At 41.9% G+C, this 18,794-nt stretch overlaps 1 protein-coding gene across 1 annotated transcript; it reads left to right on the top strand.

The window, feature by feature from the left end:
- The first annotated feature begins 211 nt into the window (after positions 1-211).
- On the top strand, positions 212-18,521 carry NPHP1 (nephrocystin 1). Its single transcript, XM_050894037.1, has 21 exons — positions 212-280; positions 357-421; positions 980-1,040; positions 1,475-1,611; positions 1,919-1,926; positions 2,094-2,263; positions 2,602-2,703; positions 3,563-3,654; positions 4,102-4,144; positions 4,621-4,705; positions 5,352-5,446; positions 6,109-6,237; positions 7,466-7,540; positions 8,292-8,402; positions 10,124-10,206; positions 11,464-11,540; positions 12,382-12,481; positions 12,895-13,007; positions 15,432-15,505; positions 16,322-16,366; positions 18,157-18,521. The coding sequence occupies exons 1-21, from the start codon at positions 212-214 to the stop codon at positions 18,433-18,435; spliced, it is 2,013 nt and encodes a 670-aa protein (XP_050749994.1). The 3' UTR covers positions 18,436-18,521.
- The last annotated feature ends 273 nt before the right edge of the window (positions 18,522-18,794 follow it).

Here is an 18,794-nt window from a genome sequence, read left to right on the forward strand (position 1 = left end):
GGCTGGGTGAAGCTCTTCTGGCTCCGACCCGCAGCCCCGACCACGACCAGGCCGTGCCCGGTCCGGGCTTGGCGATCCCCGGGAGCGGAGGCCGCACATCCCCCGGTTCTCCCTCAGGCAGACGGCCCGCGGCGCCTACGATTCCCGGCGTGCCGCGCGCCCCGGAAGTGACGGCATCTCGCAGCGCCCATGCGCCCGTTGCTTAGCAACCATGTCGGGGCGGCGGGCGCGGGGCCCGCTGCAACGGGTACAGCGGCGGAGCCGGGAGCTGCAGGCGCAGGTACCGGGGCTGACGGCCCGGCCTGGGGCGCGGCGGGGCTCCGCCGGCGGCTAACGGCGCCTATCCTGTGTTGCAGGTGGAGGAGCTGCGGGCGGAGAGCGTGGCCCTGGCCCCCGGGCAGCGGAAAGCCCTTTCGCAGAGGTGAGGCGGCAGCCGAGGGGTCCCCGCCCGCCGGGGCTGCGGGGGACCCGGCCTCGCTCCCACCCGTCCCTGCCCTCAGCCTTCCCCCCGCTCTTCACTTTAGCAGCGTTCCGTGGCCAGGAGTTGCATAGCTTAGCTCTGTGTTGTGGAAATGAACCATCTCCCGGTTGCTCTGAGCAAAGCCCCTGGCAGATTCACTCCGTTCCCCGTCACCTTTGCATCAGAAGAAGTAGCAGACAGTTCCCCGTACGCCTTTCCATTTTCCTCCTAATTGTACAGATCTCTTCCCTGCCCCTTCTCACTCGTCTTGTTTTCCCGGCGGAAGCAACAGGCCAGCTGCTTCCCGGTCCTCAAGGGCTGAGGTAGTTTTAAGTGGGAACTTGCACATCACAGGTAACAATCAGCTAAGCTGCCGTTTGGGCTTGTATTGATATTTGTCAGGCTGCGTGAAGGTCTGAGTATGTAAACTTACACGTTTCAGCACGCATGCATGATTTGGGTCACCCATCTATCAGAATTTTAAGAAAATGCTATCTATCTGTCTTGCTTTCAATGCAGATGTATGCAGCTGAAGAAACTGGTGGATGAGAATACAAATGCTCTTCATGACTTGAAAAAAGTAAGTATGGAGACAAATTTGTTAATGGTTTTCTCCAAAATACATCACGGAGAGCATTTAGAGAACACCAGGCTCCTTCGATTTTAGATGCCTCGGGACAAGAGCAATGCCTGGCACTGCACAATCCCCGATTGGGATCTCTGAGATACATTTATATTATTTAAAGGCACATTTTTAATGCTTTATTCTGTACAAGTTTGGCGCTTAAAATGTTTATCAACCCAACGCATTATATTGGAAGTGGAGAATGCAGATTTGAAATTTAACACGAAATTTCATCTTGGCAGAGTAAAAGGGCAAGAAAGATGTCACTAAACAGGGAGTGACAGCAGCCCAGGAAGGTGAAAGCTTGTAAGACATGTCTGGAAAACTAACTTTATAGGGGAACTTTAACTTTGATTCTTTCAGCAATTTGTTGTGTTCTTCTTTCTCAGGCTGATGAGCCTGCACCCGTGGGGAATTACAATCAGAGGAAAGAAGAAGAAGAAAAGCTATTGCTGAAACTCTCTCAGCAGCTGCAGAAACTTGTTCTTGTCTTGAATCAGGATAATGGGACTACGAATTCTGCAGCGTAAGTAGCTTAAACAAATACAATCTGCACTTCTATAGAATTGTACGTGTATGGTTGGAAAGGACCCTGAAAACTTGTTAGCTCATCCCCTTTATTATGTTAACATACAGTTAAAAAAGAAGCACTGAAGAGCCAGCTCTTATGGGGCTTGTTTTCTTCATGCAGTCATGAACAACTCGCTGGAATTTTCTAAGGGTGTTGGTTAATGGCTGAAATATAAAGTGGCTGTTGAGAGGAGAAGATGCAATGTGGTCTGTACGCTGAGGGAGGAAACACCACTGGGATTCTGGAGTTTTGTTTAGCTCAGGACAGAGAGTAAAACACAGGAATGAAAATTCTGTATCTGGATAATGTCCTTGCGGAGAAGCCCATATTGCAAGGCTTTACAGCAATTTCAAGAAGTTTTGTTAAAATAATAATAAAAAAAGTTTGATTGATTTTGGGTAGGGATGAGGAACATCGGAAAGATCCTCAAACGGAAGATGAAAATGAAGAAGAGGATGAGAGTGAAGATGATGAAAGTAGTGAGGAGGAAGACAGTGAAGAAGCAGATGATGATGAGGAGGATAAATTGTTGGATGATCCAAATGTTAAAGAATGTATTGCAGTTGGAAACTTTAATGCACAGCAGGAAGGGGATCTCACATTTACGGTAAAGATGTCTCTCTCAAAGTTTTTTGACTGCAGATCATGCCATATTAAGCAATAACTATAATTAAATCCTATGCTTCTGGGATTCAGCCAGTTCCTTGCCGGATTCAGGGGGAAATGGCTTTTCCCGGTGTACGTTTGGCTTAGTGGAGTCCAGTGTCCTTTTGCCACCGTCTGTAGTGGCAGGGTCTGTTGCGGTAGTCTGTGATCTCTGTTGTGAGAAAAATTAAGCTTTTGTGGTTTGGGTTTGGTTTTTTTTTTTTTTTTTTAAATTGTGCCTGGAGCCATTTTGAAATATTTGGTTGTCTTTTGTCTCTGTCTCTCCTTCTAATGGCAAAGAAAGGTGAAGTCCTACTTATACGTGACAAGAAGGCGGATGGCTGGTGGGTAGCCGAAAACTCAAAAGGGGAGAGAGGCCTCGTTCCTAGAACCTATCTTGCGGTTAGTGTGCCGCTACCTTCTTCTGTTCTAGTCTCACCTCTGTTATTTTATATATATTAGTGATAATATAGCTGCATAAAATTGATCACAATGCTTATGTGGGGACACACAGCAGTGTTTTGCCAGTTGTTTGGAAATAACACCATGTTTGTGTAAATGTGTGTGGAGACAGCTAGCAAAAGCAGTGGTTTTGTGCCTTGTGAAGATGTGACACGTAAGCGCAGAGAAGTTTCTTGAATATGAAAGTCATAATCTTTGTCACTAAAGGTCAACTCTGAAGACTCCAAGCTGCTATGGACTAATTCGGGCTTTTCGTAATTTATATGAAATGTGAGTCCATGTAAATGTTGGAGTATTTTGTAATTCAACATGGAAGAACCTTTTAAAAAATCGATTTTAAAGCTTTGTAACTTTTTCCCTCTCCCATTTTTAGAGTTGCTTACACATGTTAGTTTATGTACTTACGCCCATATATATCCAGTGTACCATTGTGGTGAACATTTAAATGTGGGTACACAGTTTGGATTGAGTGATCAGATGAAACAGAGCTTTTCACAGTGTCACTAAAGAGCATGTTGAGTAGCTAGCTTTTTACTTTATGATGCTGATGCATTTCTGTTTTTAAAGAATCCACTTTGCAAATGCATTCTCTTGCTTACTTGTAGGAATCCTCCAGTCCCTTGCTGTAGCTGCAGAACTAAGGGCAGTGTTCTGCAGTTACAGTGCTCTGGAGTGATACATCACAGACAGAAAATCTCCTCTTCTAAACTATTAACATGTGCTATGGTTGGAGAAAGCATTTTTAAGAACAGAACTGTGAAGAAATCAAGCACTTTCCCATTTTGAATCTGAATTACAGGTCCATAATGAAGATGGCGAAAGCCAAGAGCAAAGTGAAGAACACATAGAAGTGGTGGATGAAACAGCAGATGGAACTGAAATTAAAAAAAGGTAAATGGAGTGATGTGAAAGCAAATAAGTATAAAATTATTCTTCGTCCTCCTTAAATCTGACAGTACATTTCTTACAGTGAGAATACCTCACAAGGGTATTTGGTTCTTTGCATTTTTCTTTTCAGTACAGCAGTCACTTGCCTTTTTTTCAGTTTGCAGACACACTTTTACTTGAGTGGTTTGTTGGGGAGTTTTGCTTTGGTTTGCCTTCCCCCCACCCCCCCCATAAAATCAAAAGAATGACTGGGTCATGTATCAAGTTATGTTCCAGTTCATGAGACAGTCTAGCAATTAGTCTTAGTGGCTGGAAATATGTCATTATTAGTATCTCAGATAGATACAGTTATTAAGCTGCTGCTATTTGAAAACAAACCCATATTTAGCGTTTAAATTTTTGTCCACATGAGGATGATATATTATAAAAAATACGTTCTTTTTCTTCCAGAACAGATTCTCACTGGAATGCTGTAAGAAGAGCTATCACAGAGGTAGGTTAATTATTTTGTAGACAAGGTTTGCCTTTTACCAAACACTGTGTCTCTCATTACAGACCATTGTTTTTAATTAACATCTCTATTTTGTTTTTTGTAGCAAGAAATGCTACAGAAATGTTCTCTAACGCTTTAGAAATAGGCTGCAGCCCAGCCCATGTGTCTGAATGAAGATGCAAATAAGACGTCTTTTGTTGTTTTGCCACAGTAGTACGATACCATTTCTTTGTCAAGGGTGTGATTTTGTTCTGTAACTGGCTGCTCTGCTGCTGCTTTGAAATGGAAGGGGGATTTAACAAAATGGGAGTCTGCCTGGGTTCATACATGAAACAGAGTAAAAGTTCCTCAGGATGGGCCAAACTAGCTTCGGATGAGGTGACTGATGCCCCAGGTCTCCGACATTGGCGGTGTGAGAATTAGCTGTTAAATAGCAGGAATACTAATATCCTTTTTTTTTTTTTTTTTGGTAATAGAATGACACAGTAGAGGTACTGGCAACCATAGGAGCAGTTCCTGCAGGATTCCGCCTATCCACACTTTTCCAGCTCTTAGAGGAAGGTAAGGTTTTCTCATAATAATTGCAGCGCAGGATTCTCGAGTGTCTATGGTGAGTTTCTTATCCTGGTTACTAGCCTATTGGACTAAAATCAGCATGGCGTAATTACAGTTGGGTAATCTGTACAGGCTATATTTGACCCATCAAATAACGTATAAAAGGCTTTTTTTTCTTCTTCAATTAAGTTTTAATTTATCTGTGTGAAATCCTGGCCACACGGAGGCAATGACCAATTTCCTAATGATTTCAAAGATTTTCCTCTTTGGAAGATACTTCCTGTTGATGTTGCAGAAAATAACTATTTTTTTTTTTTTTTAATCTTCCCTTTTTCTCAGAGATCTTTGGAGTCTCTTCACCAGATATATTACACATCTCACGTTTTATTCGTCTTTTTGTTTAAAACTGTTTCAAATCAATAGCTCTTTTTGTTAATTACTCTGCTTCTGGAATGAAATACTGCAGAACACTTACAAATAGTAAAAGTACCCTTTTTAAAGGGTGCTTGTAGAAGATACCTCCCTAGTTTTGTTTGGACCAGTCAAATAGTCAAATGGAGTTTAGCCACATCTGAATTTTGGGGGGTGTTCATTCTGTGGCAATAAAGATCATAAAAAATTTTAAGAATTTTTAAAATTACTCTTGTTGTAGGCAGTCAGTTTCGAGCAAGTTACTTTTTGCAGCCTGCACTTACTCCATCGCAGTTGGCTTTCAAAGACTTGGTGTGGAACTCTGAAAAAAATACTGTGAGTATTAGTGGTAAGAAAGCTATGATGCTTTTTGTTTGAGAGAAATGACAGGATCTCTAGACGTGAATTGCTAGCAACATTTTGTATTGGTGGGTAAATATTGCTGTGAAACAGATGATGGATTTCGATGTCAATCCAGACTCCTTAGGCAGTAGATGTTATCACATCCTACTCTCTAATAGGCAAAAAATCGGTACAAATTGTCATGTTGGGTGTCTTTTAAGAGTCGTGTTTCATCTTAAGTTTGTGGGTTCCTTCCCTGTCTGGGGTGAAGCAGATCTGCATGGGTGACTAGTCTGAATTTTTAAACCATGAACTTCTGCTAGGCACTGTGAAATCATGAATTTAATTTGTCTTCTTTCATTTTGGCTAATGATTATGTCTTCATTTGCACCATTTTTAGAATATTTCTTTCTTCTCAAACTTTGATAGGACCTTCTATCTGTCACACTAAAATATTTGTAGTAATTTCCTTAGAAGAGAGCTAAAGGCTTATGAAGAAATTTTGCTGCTGCTGCTAATACTACACAAGCTTTGTGGTTAGAAGAATCCAGTCTAGTGAACAGTACACTTGATCATCTCAGTAAATAAACACAAACTGGCACCACGTGCAGGAGGACCCTGTAGATTTAATCCTTCTTCTGTTGTCTGTATTTCAGATCTATCCTAGACCAACTCGAGTATCCCTGATTGTAACTTTATGTAGCTGTAAAATGATTCCTCTCCCAGGAGTCAGTATACAGGTTCTCAGCAGACACGTTCGACTCTGTCTATTCGATGGCAACCGGGTAAGTTCTTTGGCTATCAAAAAAGTCTTGATGAGGTGTGGATCTTTCAGGATCTTTCGTGCTCTGGTTCCTCTGGTAGCCAACTCCTCCAGTTGTCTCAGAGAGAAAGACAGACAGACAGACAGACAGACACACACACACACACATGCAATCTGCCTCCCAAGCCGCTTAACTTACTCTCCCAATAGTCTGGCTTGATACTCGCCTGTGATCACACACTGACATACGTACCCTCACTCTCTCACTTGCAGTCACCGCAGGCGCGTAGGCCCCCAGTGACCTGTGGTCTGGCTAGCTGCTGGCACCTAGACGTACACACACACATGCATTCAGAATAGAGAGCCCATTCACCCAGAAAAATAGTTATAAATGGAGTTTAATGAGAAAACAGGACAGACTGCATTGATCAGGCGCTGGGCGTGTCCAGACACGCATACTTATCCCTCTGTTTTCCCACCCTTGTTACTCCAGAAAGCACCTTGATCCCTCCCTTTTTCTGCGTTTGGTTTCTCCTCCGAACATCCCGTAGTAAGTCACAGGCAGTCCCCAAATGCCCTTCCCCTGCACGCCAGTGTCTCATACCCCTCAGCAGTGACCCCTTTCAGTCTGGAAGGCGATCCAGCGAGCCGCTCCTGTTGACTCATCACGATGGGAGTCACACCCGGCCTCTGGGGCTGATGGCTGTCCTGGGCAGCCCTGGGAGGGGCTGGGGCGGGAGCTCCGCTTCTCTGAGTCCATAATTTCGGTTCCCCCACCTGCCATTGTGCCTCTTTGCTCCTTTGTGTTTGTGGAGATGAGCCTTTTCTGGGCTGATCTCTCTCCTGTGATGGGCCTGGGAGTAGCTGGGTCAGGGTCATATTCAGATTCCCCCACCTGCTGTTGATCCTCTGCGTTCCTTTGTGCGTATGCGTAGAGCAGCTTTTTATAACAATCTAACGCTGACCATCCGGCAGTTCTCTTTCAGCTGCGCTGAATGCTCCTGGGGGCAAAGGGACTATTACTGGTGTATATGAAGCAAGGATGGTTGGAAAGTGCTCTGTGGCTTCAGAGAAAACTTCCTCTGTAGTCCTTTAAACGGAAACCATCTGATAAAGTTGAAGAGAAAGCGTAATTTTATCTTTGTTGTGTGCAGTGTTGGATTAATCTGAGATTACACTGCATTTTCTTAAAGCTGCATAGCCTTCCAGAAAAACTTGTCTTAGCTTTTTTGACCACTATCGTGCTTTAGGTGCTGAGTAACATTCACACAGTGAGAGCTACGTGGCAACCTAAAAATCCTCAAACGTGGACCTTTTCTCCAAGGGTAGGTATCTCGCTCAGGGAGTGACATAGCCAGTAACTATCTATTTACAGCTTCTTATTTAGTGACGCCTATTACTTCTGGTATTCGTGTTGAAATAAAATGTACTGCAACCAAAATGAACATGCAGAAGAGAAAAGACTTGCTGAAGTGCATGAATTCAAACTTAACCAAGTGTTGTGGCAAAAACACTTTGGAGAAAAGAGTTGGGGGGAAGGAAAAGTAGCGGGAGGGACTGGTGATCCAGCCGGTGGCACTGCTTAACTTTGAATCAGTATCAGGCGCACGCTACGTGGTATTCATGGAGAAGGGAAGAGGCTAGCCACTTTGCATGTCAGCTTTTGCTTTGATGTCATTAAAAAAAGAACACATGCGTTGTCCCATGTTTCGGGTGCCGTGCAGGGCCACACTCACAGCAGTAGCGTTGTCATGTTTTACCCCAGTTGTTGCTGTGTTCTTGGAGGGAGTTAAGTGCTTTTTGACGTCTAAAGTTCTTTAATAGCTTGTCATCACACACAAAAAAAGTACCTTGGTAGCACAGCTGTGTTTCATTGCAAGATAAAGAATAAGGGGAGCAAGGTTTCAGCTGAAATTGGTTCTCTACTCATCATTTTCTCTTATATGCGATGGGATTGGGTCTGAGATCTTATGTGAATGAATGATGTGTTCGATGGCCTTCAAAAATCAGTGGTTTTTTTTTTTTTAATAGGTACATTCACGTTTCTTCTTTTTCTCCCCCCCCCCTCTGTATTAGGTAACGGGCATTTTACCCAGCTTGCTCGACGGTGACTGTTTTGTCAGGTCCAGCTCTCTGTCTTCAGACATTGGTATATTATTTGAGCTTGGCATCACTTATATTCGCAATGTAAGTGTGTAAAGTTGCAGTATAAATTGTTCCAAGCACAGGTTGATAAAGTGAACCAGCTGTCCCATATTCGATGTTAAGCGGCAGTATCCCAGCAGCGAACTGTGAGATCCAAATGGAAATTTAGCTCAACTATTCCTAGCTTACTATAAGATTGTGTTCCTTTTGGCTTCTGGGAGGGATGAGAGAGATGTTGGGAACTTTTAGTTCTAGTCAATATTCAGAGAATAAAAGACTTTCTGACTAGTGGACATGAAGGTACCTTTACTTACACTGAAGTAACTTCTGTTAGTCTGCCAAAGATCTCATCTAATGTGATCGCAAAGGACCAATTCTCTCTTCACTCCTGCATCATTTTTCTGTCGTTGGGATTTGTTTCAGACTACTGTGCTACATAGTTTGGAAGCTAAAATTCTAACTGCTTAAATAGTATGGACACTGGTTCCTAGCTGCGATCAATACAGATATATCCTATCCATCTAGGATATGCTTCTGAAAAGTACAACAGGTAGTGACACAATAGATGGTAAAGCCCGTAAGAACTACCGTGATAGAAGGTGGATGCGTGCAGGAGCATAAGAAACACTAATATCTGGAGGACACAGTGGCTTTTTGGAACAGGTCACTGTTCTGAAAGATCTCAGCCATTTTGTCAACAAGACTGACTTGAGTCTTGCTGCCTCTTTCTGAACACTTACGTTTTCATTATGGTCACAATCTTCCTCAGGTGAATCTTGCCAATCAAGTAAGTCATGGGTGAAAGACAGAAAGTGGGGTAACCACAACGGTTAGCAAGCAGGGTATTAAATAGTGGGCAATAGAATTCTGAAAAGATGGAAAGAGAAGTTGCAAAGGGGAGTATTGCTGTATTTTCTCTTTCACTAACACCTGTATGAACTTGGGGTGCAAGAGCGCAGCGCCTGTGGAGATGTGGAGGAGAGACAGGCTGATAGTGTGGTGGGGATGCAGAACTGTTGTGCGGGGAGATAAGCAGAGCGTGTAGGGAACTGGACTATCTAAGTCCTGGTGATGAACAGCATGTTGGTAAGTGATGGTTCACAGAGACCCAATGGGGCATAATGGCCCTCCTCATGCTAACTGGAGTAGTCAAGATTACGCAAAGTTGTCTGCTTCTGTTTACAGAGTAAGTTTAAATGAAGGCTGGAGCGTGTACAAGTTCCTACCTGGTTTTAGTGCTTTTGGGGTCTGGAAACGGATGGGCTGGCACACAGGATCAGCTCCCCTTCCCAGGCACTGTCTGTGGTACTATGAGTAAAGCCTTCCGATGCACAGGGTCACTGGCTTGGAAACTGTTGACTCTGGAATCAGATGGGTAAATCCTCTGGGTAAATTTTTTCCCCCTCCTTTCTGTCCTGCATTCTTTAGAGCATCAGTGCAGGTTTGGGGGTCTTTACCTTTGTATCTGTGCACTTCTTTTTCAGGAGCTTGATATACTTAGGTTTCCCTTAAATGTGTATTTCTTGGCTTTAGAAATCCTCGTCTCTTAAATACGTTCATGGACAATCAACTTCAGCAAAACTCTGTGTGCTGTTTGGTAAACATCTTCAAACACCTGTGAATGTGACATAGTCAGTGTTTGCTTTCCACAAATCTGGGGCTTTTACCATTTTTATGTGATTATTCTAAATAATTGTTTGTGCTTCAGTTACTCATTCTGCTTTAGCTGCTCCAAGTTATTTACGTTTCTCTCTTTTTTCTAGTCAACAGGTGAAAGAGGGGAGCTAAGCTGTGGCTGGGCATTTCTGAAGCTTTTTACTTCTAATGGAATGCCTGTTCCTTCCAAGTAAGTTTATTATGTTTTCCTTCTCTCTCTCTCTTTCTGTATTTATGTATCTATGTATATACATCTGTTTTAGGCTAGGAGTAAAGTTCATATTTCATACTTACACACTGATAGGTATAGGTGTAATCCAGACTAATGTGCAGGTTGTAACTGGTCTTTCAGTGAGAATGCTGGTCCTGCTTCCACACCCAGTGTATGTTCTACTAAGTTTGTGTGGGAAAAGTGCTCCCGGACCCAACATTCAGGTTTGAAATGTTGCAAGTGAATATGTGTTTAAAAATATTCTTCAGTGGAATTTTAAAACTGGAAATGTCTGAGTTAATAGGGAGTTATTTAGAGTTCTGTCTATATAAAATAGAATCATTACCTACATTGAAGGTGACAACCTCCTTTTTGATTCTGGCTCTTCTTTATGTGCACTTTGCTGTGCACATGTAAAAATTAGGAGATTGGTTTCTAAGACTTGGAAGCAGGTAAGAGTTGTTGTGAATGAATTTCTTGCTGTTCACTTGGAGAGTGTGAATAAGCTTATATTTTGCAGCTGATTTATGATTGGTTCATGGGTCCAACAATCTTAAAGAATAATAAAATGTACATATTTCTATTTTATTAAATGTAGGAAAGCTTTCTGTTAATTTACAGAAATGATTCATTGTAGATCAGACTTGCAATACTTGATTTTTACCAAATATATATTTGTATTCTGAATATATTTGGATTACAGGGCAAAAAAAATACCCACGGGAGACCTCTACTGTTCTATGTCTCTAAATCTCTTCTAAATCTGATCTCTAACAGTGTTTTTCTGTTCCATTAAGTTAAAGAGGGTATCTAGAGAGTGAAATTGCATGCTTGCTTCAACAGCGACTTACTCCTGACAGAACTGGGATTACATTATTCTTCAATGTTTTAAATCTTCCATATGTAAAATTTGCTACATAAGCGATGACTCCTCAAAAACATTTTAGTGAAACAATTGCTAAATTTCATGTAAGAAAAATATTGAGTCATGTGGAAAAGAATCCATGTTGCTAATTTCTTTTAAAATTATTAACTAGCTTCCCAATATAATACAAGTTTCAAATTTATCATTTGAGGTTTGGTTACTTAATTAGGTGTAGTCATTTCATGTAAAATACTAGTCATAACATCAAGCACCATGTCGGTTTTTTATTTGAGATAGCAGGTTTCTTTCTTTCTCAGAAAGCGCTTGTGCTGTTCTCACATATCCTTACATCTTTTTAACTTCTTTCACAGGATGTATGAGCTGCTATTAAATGGTGGTACTCCCTATGAGAGAGGTGTTGAGGTTGACCCATCAATATCAAGAAGAGGTGTGGTTTCTCCTAAACATTATATAATCAAAATGATACAACAAACGCTATACCTATTTTACAACATGCTCTCGTTATCTCCCATTAGCATGCAGCCACCACAGCCTGGTTCTGTTTTGTGTGTTCTCATTTTGCATAAGAGAGTTGTTAGGGCTGGTGGGATTCAGAACTATCTGCCAGTGCTAATGTTTCTGTAATTTCTAGTGTTTGCAGGTTGAGGATTATTTCTGATAAACGTATTCAATTATTTCTTTAACTGCACTTAACACTTCTTGGCTATGGGGTGATGGTACAAGGCTCAGCAGTTACACTGGTCTAAAGGGTTCCCAAGCCAGGCTGTTCAAGTCCCGTATCATCAATCCCATATCACTTATGCACAAGTTCCACATGTGCATAAATATGCTACAGAACATCTGTACTGGTTCTCCCTGTGGGATTGAATAAAGCTACGCTAAGAGCTGGTACAGACGATAGACCACTTGTGTTTTAAATAAGGGCGGGCACGGCTTTCCTCTGGAAGCTGTAACAACATCCATTTGCCAGTGACGCGTGCTGCAAGCTACGGAAGACCTTTACCTTTTGTTTGGATGCTTACCTCCACATTACTCCACGTGTATTATGAATCCGCCAACCTAGAGAGAGGTAATAGCTTCTGTTAGACCAAATGCTGATATAGCTGATACGTTGGTATGTTTCAATTCCTCCTGGTTTTTAGACCATCCTTAAACCATTACAGTTTTAGCAAAACGTCTCTTGCCAAATGTAAATGTCCATTCTTGTAATATAATTCTTGATGTTCTTTCAAAATGACTGATTTCCTATCGGGTGTTTATTTCTTAAGCAGGCAGTGGTGTTTTTCATCAGTTTATAACACTCAAGAAACAGCCTGTGCTTGTAGTGAAACTGAGGTCACTAAGTGCGCAGTCGAAAGACATCCTGAAGTAAGTATGCATGTGTGCTGCCATAAAATGAAGAAGTATTTCAGATAGCCTAGAATGGTTCCAGAGGTCTAAAGCGTTCCCCTTCCTTGCAACACTGGCTATGGAAAAATCTGAGGGTCGCGTCACCTGCATATTGTACTTGATCTCTGTTTGACATTTAGAGCTATTCTGTTGAAAACAACTAAAAAGTCTTTAAGTTTAGATAATATTGAAAAATGCAACAGCAGGAGTCTGGCTGTTACAGCTTTATCAATGTACACCTTCAAAAGTTGTGATAGATTCGTGGAAATGCCAATACGAGCTATTAATCATCTCCATGAAGCTGTCATTACTCTCAAGTTTTGGTGAACAATGCTTTGTAGGAGCAGTTTTCAATAAAAATCTCAACTGCGTGTTCTTTCTTTTCCCAACAGCTTGCTACCAGAAACGTTAATTGGCAGTATGTGCTACATCCACCTCTTGATATTTTATCGACAAATACTTGGTGATGCACTCCTGAAAGACAGAATAAGCATGCAAAGCACAGGTAAGAATTGCTGTTGTGGAGAAGAACTCAGTAATGGAGAGCGTGTTGGAGAAAGATCAGGTTCCTAAGGAGAATTACTCTCTCCAGAGTCTTCCTTTTGTAACAGAAAGCAGGGGTCTGCAGGAACTACTCTCACTGATACAGGGTACTCGTAGAATTTTGTTCCCTGGTAGTGCTGGCATTGACTGACCGTCTCACAAGGCTAGGAAGTCGTGCTCCCTGTGTAGAGGATTTCAGTGCTTTAACTTTCAGTCTGCAGGTGTTGTGGGACAAAGAGAAAGCTGTTGTTGTTCTTGATAAAAGAGAACAGCCTCTCGCTGTGAATACCACCACTCGGTGTGTTTGCCTTTCAAACTAGTAATATTTCAACTCGCATCTGATGTGTTGCCCTGTTTGACATCAGTTCACATCGCAGAATGCAAAAACCACAAGAATAGTTTTGTTTTCTGTGAAGTATGAATGAAGTGCTTTCAGTGAAATTCTCACTAAAAAAAACCCTGTGGGTAGGCAAAGGGTTATTTCTAAATAAATAAATAAAAATAAAAAGCAAATAAAGGATTATTTGGAAATGTTTCCTTTTCACCACCCATGCAATGAGAGATTAGACGTGCACACGGGTTTACTCATTCATTTCTAGTGTATGCGTGTTCTCTGAGTTATAGAAGAGATTAGGCAGATGTTTTTGTCATTGAGGCTAAGTCATCCTCTTTTTTAAATTATTATTTACTTATTGGCTAATGCAGCAGGGAGAGACAGGAGTGGAAGAGTTCTGGTTTTAGAGCTCAGTATCTTGCTCTGATTTTGCAACTCTGTATCTTATTCCTTCCATATCTTTCCTTCAACAGAAGTGTAATAGTTTATAGTCTTCTCCATTTTAAAATCAATTTGAAATATGGAAAAATTACATTTCTTAACTGTACTACGGGTAAATTTATATTGGTACTGCAAAGTGATTTTCTTGTGTTTTCCCCCATCTCTTCTCCAGACTGAATTATGTATCATCTATTCCTATGGCAAATAAATTTGCTTGTGCACTTACTAACATTTTAAACTTACAATCTTTAGCCATACTTAGGCATCTGAATTACAGGTTCATCTTTCAAAGGTGCTCAGAACTCAACTCCCTTCCTGATTTTCTTGAACTTTAATATACATTCTGAGTAAACTTTTTGCAGTATCTGAAAGTCAGACCCTTTCATAAATTAATGCTTTACTTAATAAACTTATCACAGAGAAACTGAAAATGCTTAGTTTTTAAAGGCCAGTTGAGAACCGCTATACTTACTTGATTTGATCTTTGTAACATAGGACAATAGACCGGGCCGATGACCTCTCCTGGAGTTAAATTGCATCCATTTGGATTCAGACTTCATTTGAAATGATTTAAAGGCTTTACCCCAGCATTTCAGAAGTTGTTCTGGTAGCGATTTTCTACTTTTTTCTGGTGTAACAAAAGAAGATTTCTCTTATTTCAAAATCAACTATCGCTTTAGAAATAGGCAACTTAAAATGCCTGTTATATTTCACAAAAGTAATCAGTTCTGGCTTGCTTCCCTGAAATGTTTAGTTATTAGTAAATGGTTAGTGTTTGCTAAACTTCCCATCAACTTCAACGTGAAGAAACAACAGCGTACATTAAATATTTAAAATCGCAAGAGAAAGAAAACACTTCAACCAAAATTCCTCTATATGTCACTTGTAGCACCCTTGTAATCTTATCCACAACCTCATTAACTAAAATAATGACAGGGCCCCGGCACCACTGGGGCTCAAGACTTGCTGTGCTTTGTAACAGAGAGCTTTGATTCCTGCCAGTCACAGGGAGGCAGCTCTGCCCTGCCTGATTTTGATACAGCCGGCCTGTTCAGCTCAAACAGGAGACCCAGCTATTACCCGGCAGATAACCTGAAAAGCACGCGGGAGACCTATGCAGTCTGATGATGTGCCCCATTTGGTAAATTTACTATGCCACTTGTTACCCGGTTATCTTAAAATAGCACACAACACAAGCCAGATTAAGGTAGAATGAAAGTGTTTATTCCTAACATCCAAATCAAGCAGCACAATTTCAGATGTTTATAAAAAAGACAGGTGCAGAAATGAGGAAAACCACCTCAATCTGCCCCCAGGTTAAATCAGTGAGGTCTCTCGCTTGCTGGCTTCTCCTAATAAACCAGCAACTGATTTTTGTGTGTGTCTCCTCTCTCAGGTTAACTGTCTCTCAGCCACTGAGAGTTTGCTACAGTCAAAGAATGCATTTGTTAGCTCTTCTACCTTTCCTGCTGCTCCGGAGTACTATTACAGCTAATTTTCCCTTTGAAATAATCTGAGGGGAGGGGATGTGCTGAATACCTTGATGTGTTGATACCTTGAAAACCATCCTGTGTCTTCCTTAGCCTCGAACGTGTTTGTTTTCTGTTTCAGATTTGATCTGTAATCCTATTTTAGCAACTTTCCCTCAACTCATGGATCAGCCAGACCTGATGGACGCACTTCGGGTATGTTATCTACATAGCGTTCAATTACATCTGATGTGTCAGCGTTTCCAGATAGTCTGCAAAATTTGAGCTTTTTTTATCCTGTGAAAAGATAAATGGGAAAGCCAAACAGCAGAAAAGTTTTATAATTGTTTCAAGTACGCGCAGATCTCATGTGTCTTAGTGCCTCTAAACTGCAACAGAACGCTCAAGTACGTTCAGAAGGGATACAAAGATATGAATTGGCTAGTTTGAGCCCTGCTAGCCATGTAGTCACAGCAAGAGAGTGCTCAGGTGCGTTAGCTGCCTGAATGTTCGTTTGGCTCCTAGGACAGTGCTGCTTTCACGACAGGTAGGAGCTGACTTAGCTTCTGACCGGCAGGACAGCGCTCACCGTATTTACACTGCAGTCCCTTGCAGGTGTCCTAGTACCAGACGAAAACAGCCGAGTTACTTCTGCCCGAAGGACACTGCTGTTAGAAGCTGTCAGCCTTTGGGGTTAGGCTGTATTTCTCCATGCTTGTAGGGTGGGACAAAAAACAACCTCGGTTGTGACTGATTTTTCTGAAAAGCGGATCCCCTTGATTTCATTTATATGGCTCTGATTGATAGTTTCAAATCTCCAAATCCTCACATCTGTAAAATCTGGTGGAACGGCTGTTCGCTTAAATCAGCTAAACTGGCACAAGGGCGGAATGGGGAGTGTGAGGAAAGTGGGACTGCAACAGGAGCTCAAACTACTGTGGGATCGCAGTGAGAGAGATTTTTGCAGCTAAAAATGGAATTGCTTTAGATCTCCACAATCTCTGTCTGATTCTACATTTCATTTCATTTTAGAGCGCTTGGGCAGATAGAGAAAGAACGTTGAAGAGATCTGAGAAGGTAATAAATTACAGGTTTTTCTTTGACATATATTCGATCTAATTCGAACTAGAAGCTTTCTGTCAGTGTTATTGCTAGTTAACTATTCCGCTCACCATACATTTATTTAGAAAATGTAGATACGTTAAATGCAGTTCTTAACATTTCTTACCCATATTTATAACAGTAAACTAGGAGAAGAAGGAATATGAAATTAACTTGTAACTTTTTGTCTCAGTGTTGTTAGTGGGGAAGCTACTACAGGTTCATACCCAAAGTGTGGCTCCTTTCACAATGTCCTTCCAATACTTGACTGGTAAAAGCTTTCCACTGGTACAAAAGGGGCTGCGTATGTCCACAAAATAATCTTTCCTCTTCCGACCCCTGTGATCTGGTGTTCCCACACTCTGCCTGGAAAAAGGCCCCCAAATTCTGCAAATCTCCCTACCTCACACAGCTGTAATCTCCCATTTTGGTGTGTAGACAGCTGGAGAAGAACGGAATTGGCCATGTCACTAGGCTTCCCCCTACCTTGTCCTACCTCCTGTCCTCTGGACAAAGAGAAGCTGTAGGTAACTGAATGAGAAAGGCCTTGGCTCTTGATCCAAGACACTTCACTTCTTGGGAGCAGCAGCACGATATTGCATTCATTGTGCATGCTACTGAATAGATACGCAAAGAGATCTCCCCGTTTATACAAACAAAACAAAATGCCGTTGAGTCAGAATCACTTTTTCAAGGCCATTCATCCAAAATGAAAGCTGATCTCCTCAAAGAATTAGTAACTCTTCGGTATCCCAGAACCATCCAGTTTTACCTGATTTGTCATGTGCCACTCCCATGGTAGGATTGCTGCCTGGCGAATTCTTACTCCTTGCATGGTTATACGACGCTTAGCTGCTAAATCTCCTGCTGAGACGTGAACTGTTCAATGCCAGTCATAGCGCTCCCATTTCTGGAACATTTCTGGAAGAGTCTGGGTGCTCAATGAGTTTTCCAGGAGGCAGGACTCTCTGTGTGTCCTTGCATGAAGGGGTTTTTCTAGTGCGCGTGTGGAAGATGAGGCACACAAATCTTGTCTAGTTAAAGCGGTCGGGATCTTTCAGTGTTTGATAATTGACCAGGCTGATTCTTAGTCTCTGGGTTTTGCAAACTGCTCTTTACAGGGGAGGGCATAATTCTTGCCACACACAGAATGTCCTGTCAAAGTGTGAAATAACAGTACTTACAGTGTGGCCTTGCCTCCTGCTAAGAGCCAAGTGCTGCGAGCAGCGTGGGATTGTTGCGACTCTCTGCCTAGGGCAGTAGAGAAACGAGTGGAGTTTGGGCTTCCAAGGTGGCGAGGATGTGGCACTTGCCCGGCGGCCATGGCAGTCTCAGTCTGTACCTGCAGAGGCTGTGGGGAACAGTTGTCACACGCTGGTGTCTTTAGGAAGAAATATAAATACCCCACGAGCAAAGGGCTCTCAGTGACTGTTGTACAGATTGCCATTTTGTGGTAACACCGGCAGGGTTTGGCTGCGTATCGCTGCTCTTTGTCGTTTGGAAAAGTAGGTGGGTTGGAGAGCAGATTTGTTGATCTGTAGTTTATATAGTGTAGTTCTTGGTGGTGAGTTTGAGGCTCATCCGAGCTAACTGATGTTTGTTTAGGAAGGTCAAATCTCTTCCCGTCGTTATCCTGGGAACTGGGGGTTAGTTGAATGTTTTCTTGTTTGGTTTTTTTTTTTTTTCCTGTGTACACTACTTCTCCAGAAGTGCTTAGCAACACCGTGTATTTGCACTGAAGTATCTTCAAATAATCTTCTCTGCAGAGAGATCGAGAATTTCTGAAGTCTCTGTTTGTCCTGGTGTACCACGACTCTGTCTTCCCTCTCCTCCAGTCCACTTTGCTCCCCGACTACAAGTGGGCTGAGGAAGAGTCTGAAGCATCTCGCTGGAAGGTGATTGCTGACTTTTTGAAGAAGAGCCAAGAGAATGATGGTGCACTTCAGTATCTGCTGTCATCAGAAAACACTCACAAAGCCTTCGATATCTCAGAGCTGGCTTACGATTTCTTAGGAGAAGTGAGGAAAAACAATCCTGGAGTATGAATGGATTACAGAAGAACGACACAGGCTATGTAAGAATGGGGTAACGATATGAATAAATTCTTACAAAAAAGAAACTGTGTGTGCTATCTACCTGAATTGTAATGAATATTTTAACATATTTAACACTTTGAGACTAAAATTATTTTATCAATTTAACTAATGGAAATTATATTTTTAATTTTCCCCTTTGCAATGTTAGACAAGGCTATGGTTGTCTGTTGCTACATGTACCTGTTGTAGCCACGTCGAGTGTCGTATTTTGCCTAAGCTGAGCAAATACTGAGGCAGCACTTCTGTCCTCTCATGCAACTTCCAATTAATTTCCAGTTTTGTGTTAATCGGGGTGAACAAAAGACTTT

The sequence above is a fragment of the Gymnogyps californianus genome, chromosome 3 (genome assembly GCF_018139145.2).
Source record: "Gymnogyps californianus isolate 813 chromosome 3, ASM1813914v2, whole genome shotgun sequence".
In the NCBI taxonomy this organism is placed as follows: Eukaryota; Metazoa; Chordata; class Aves; order Accipitriformes; family Cathartidae; genus Gymnogyps; species Gymnogyps californianus.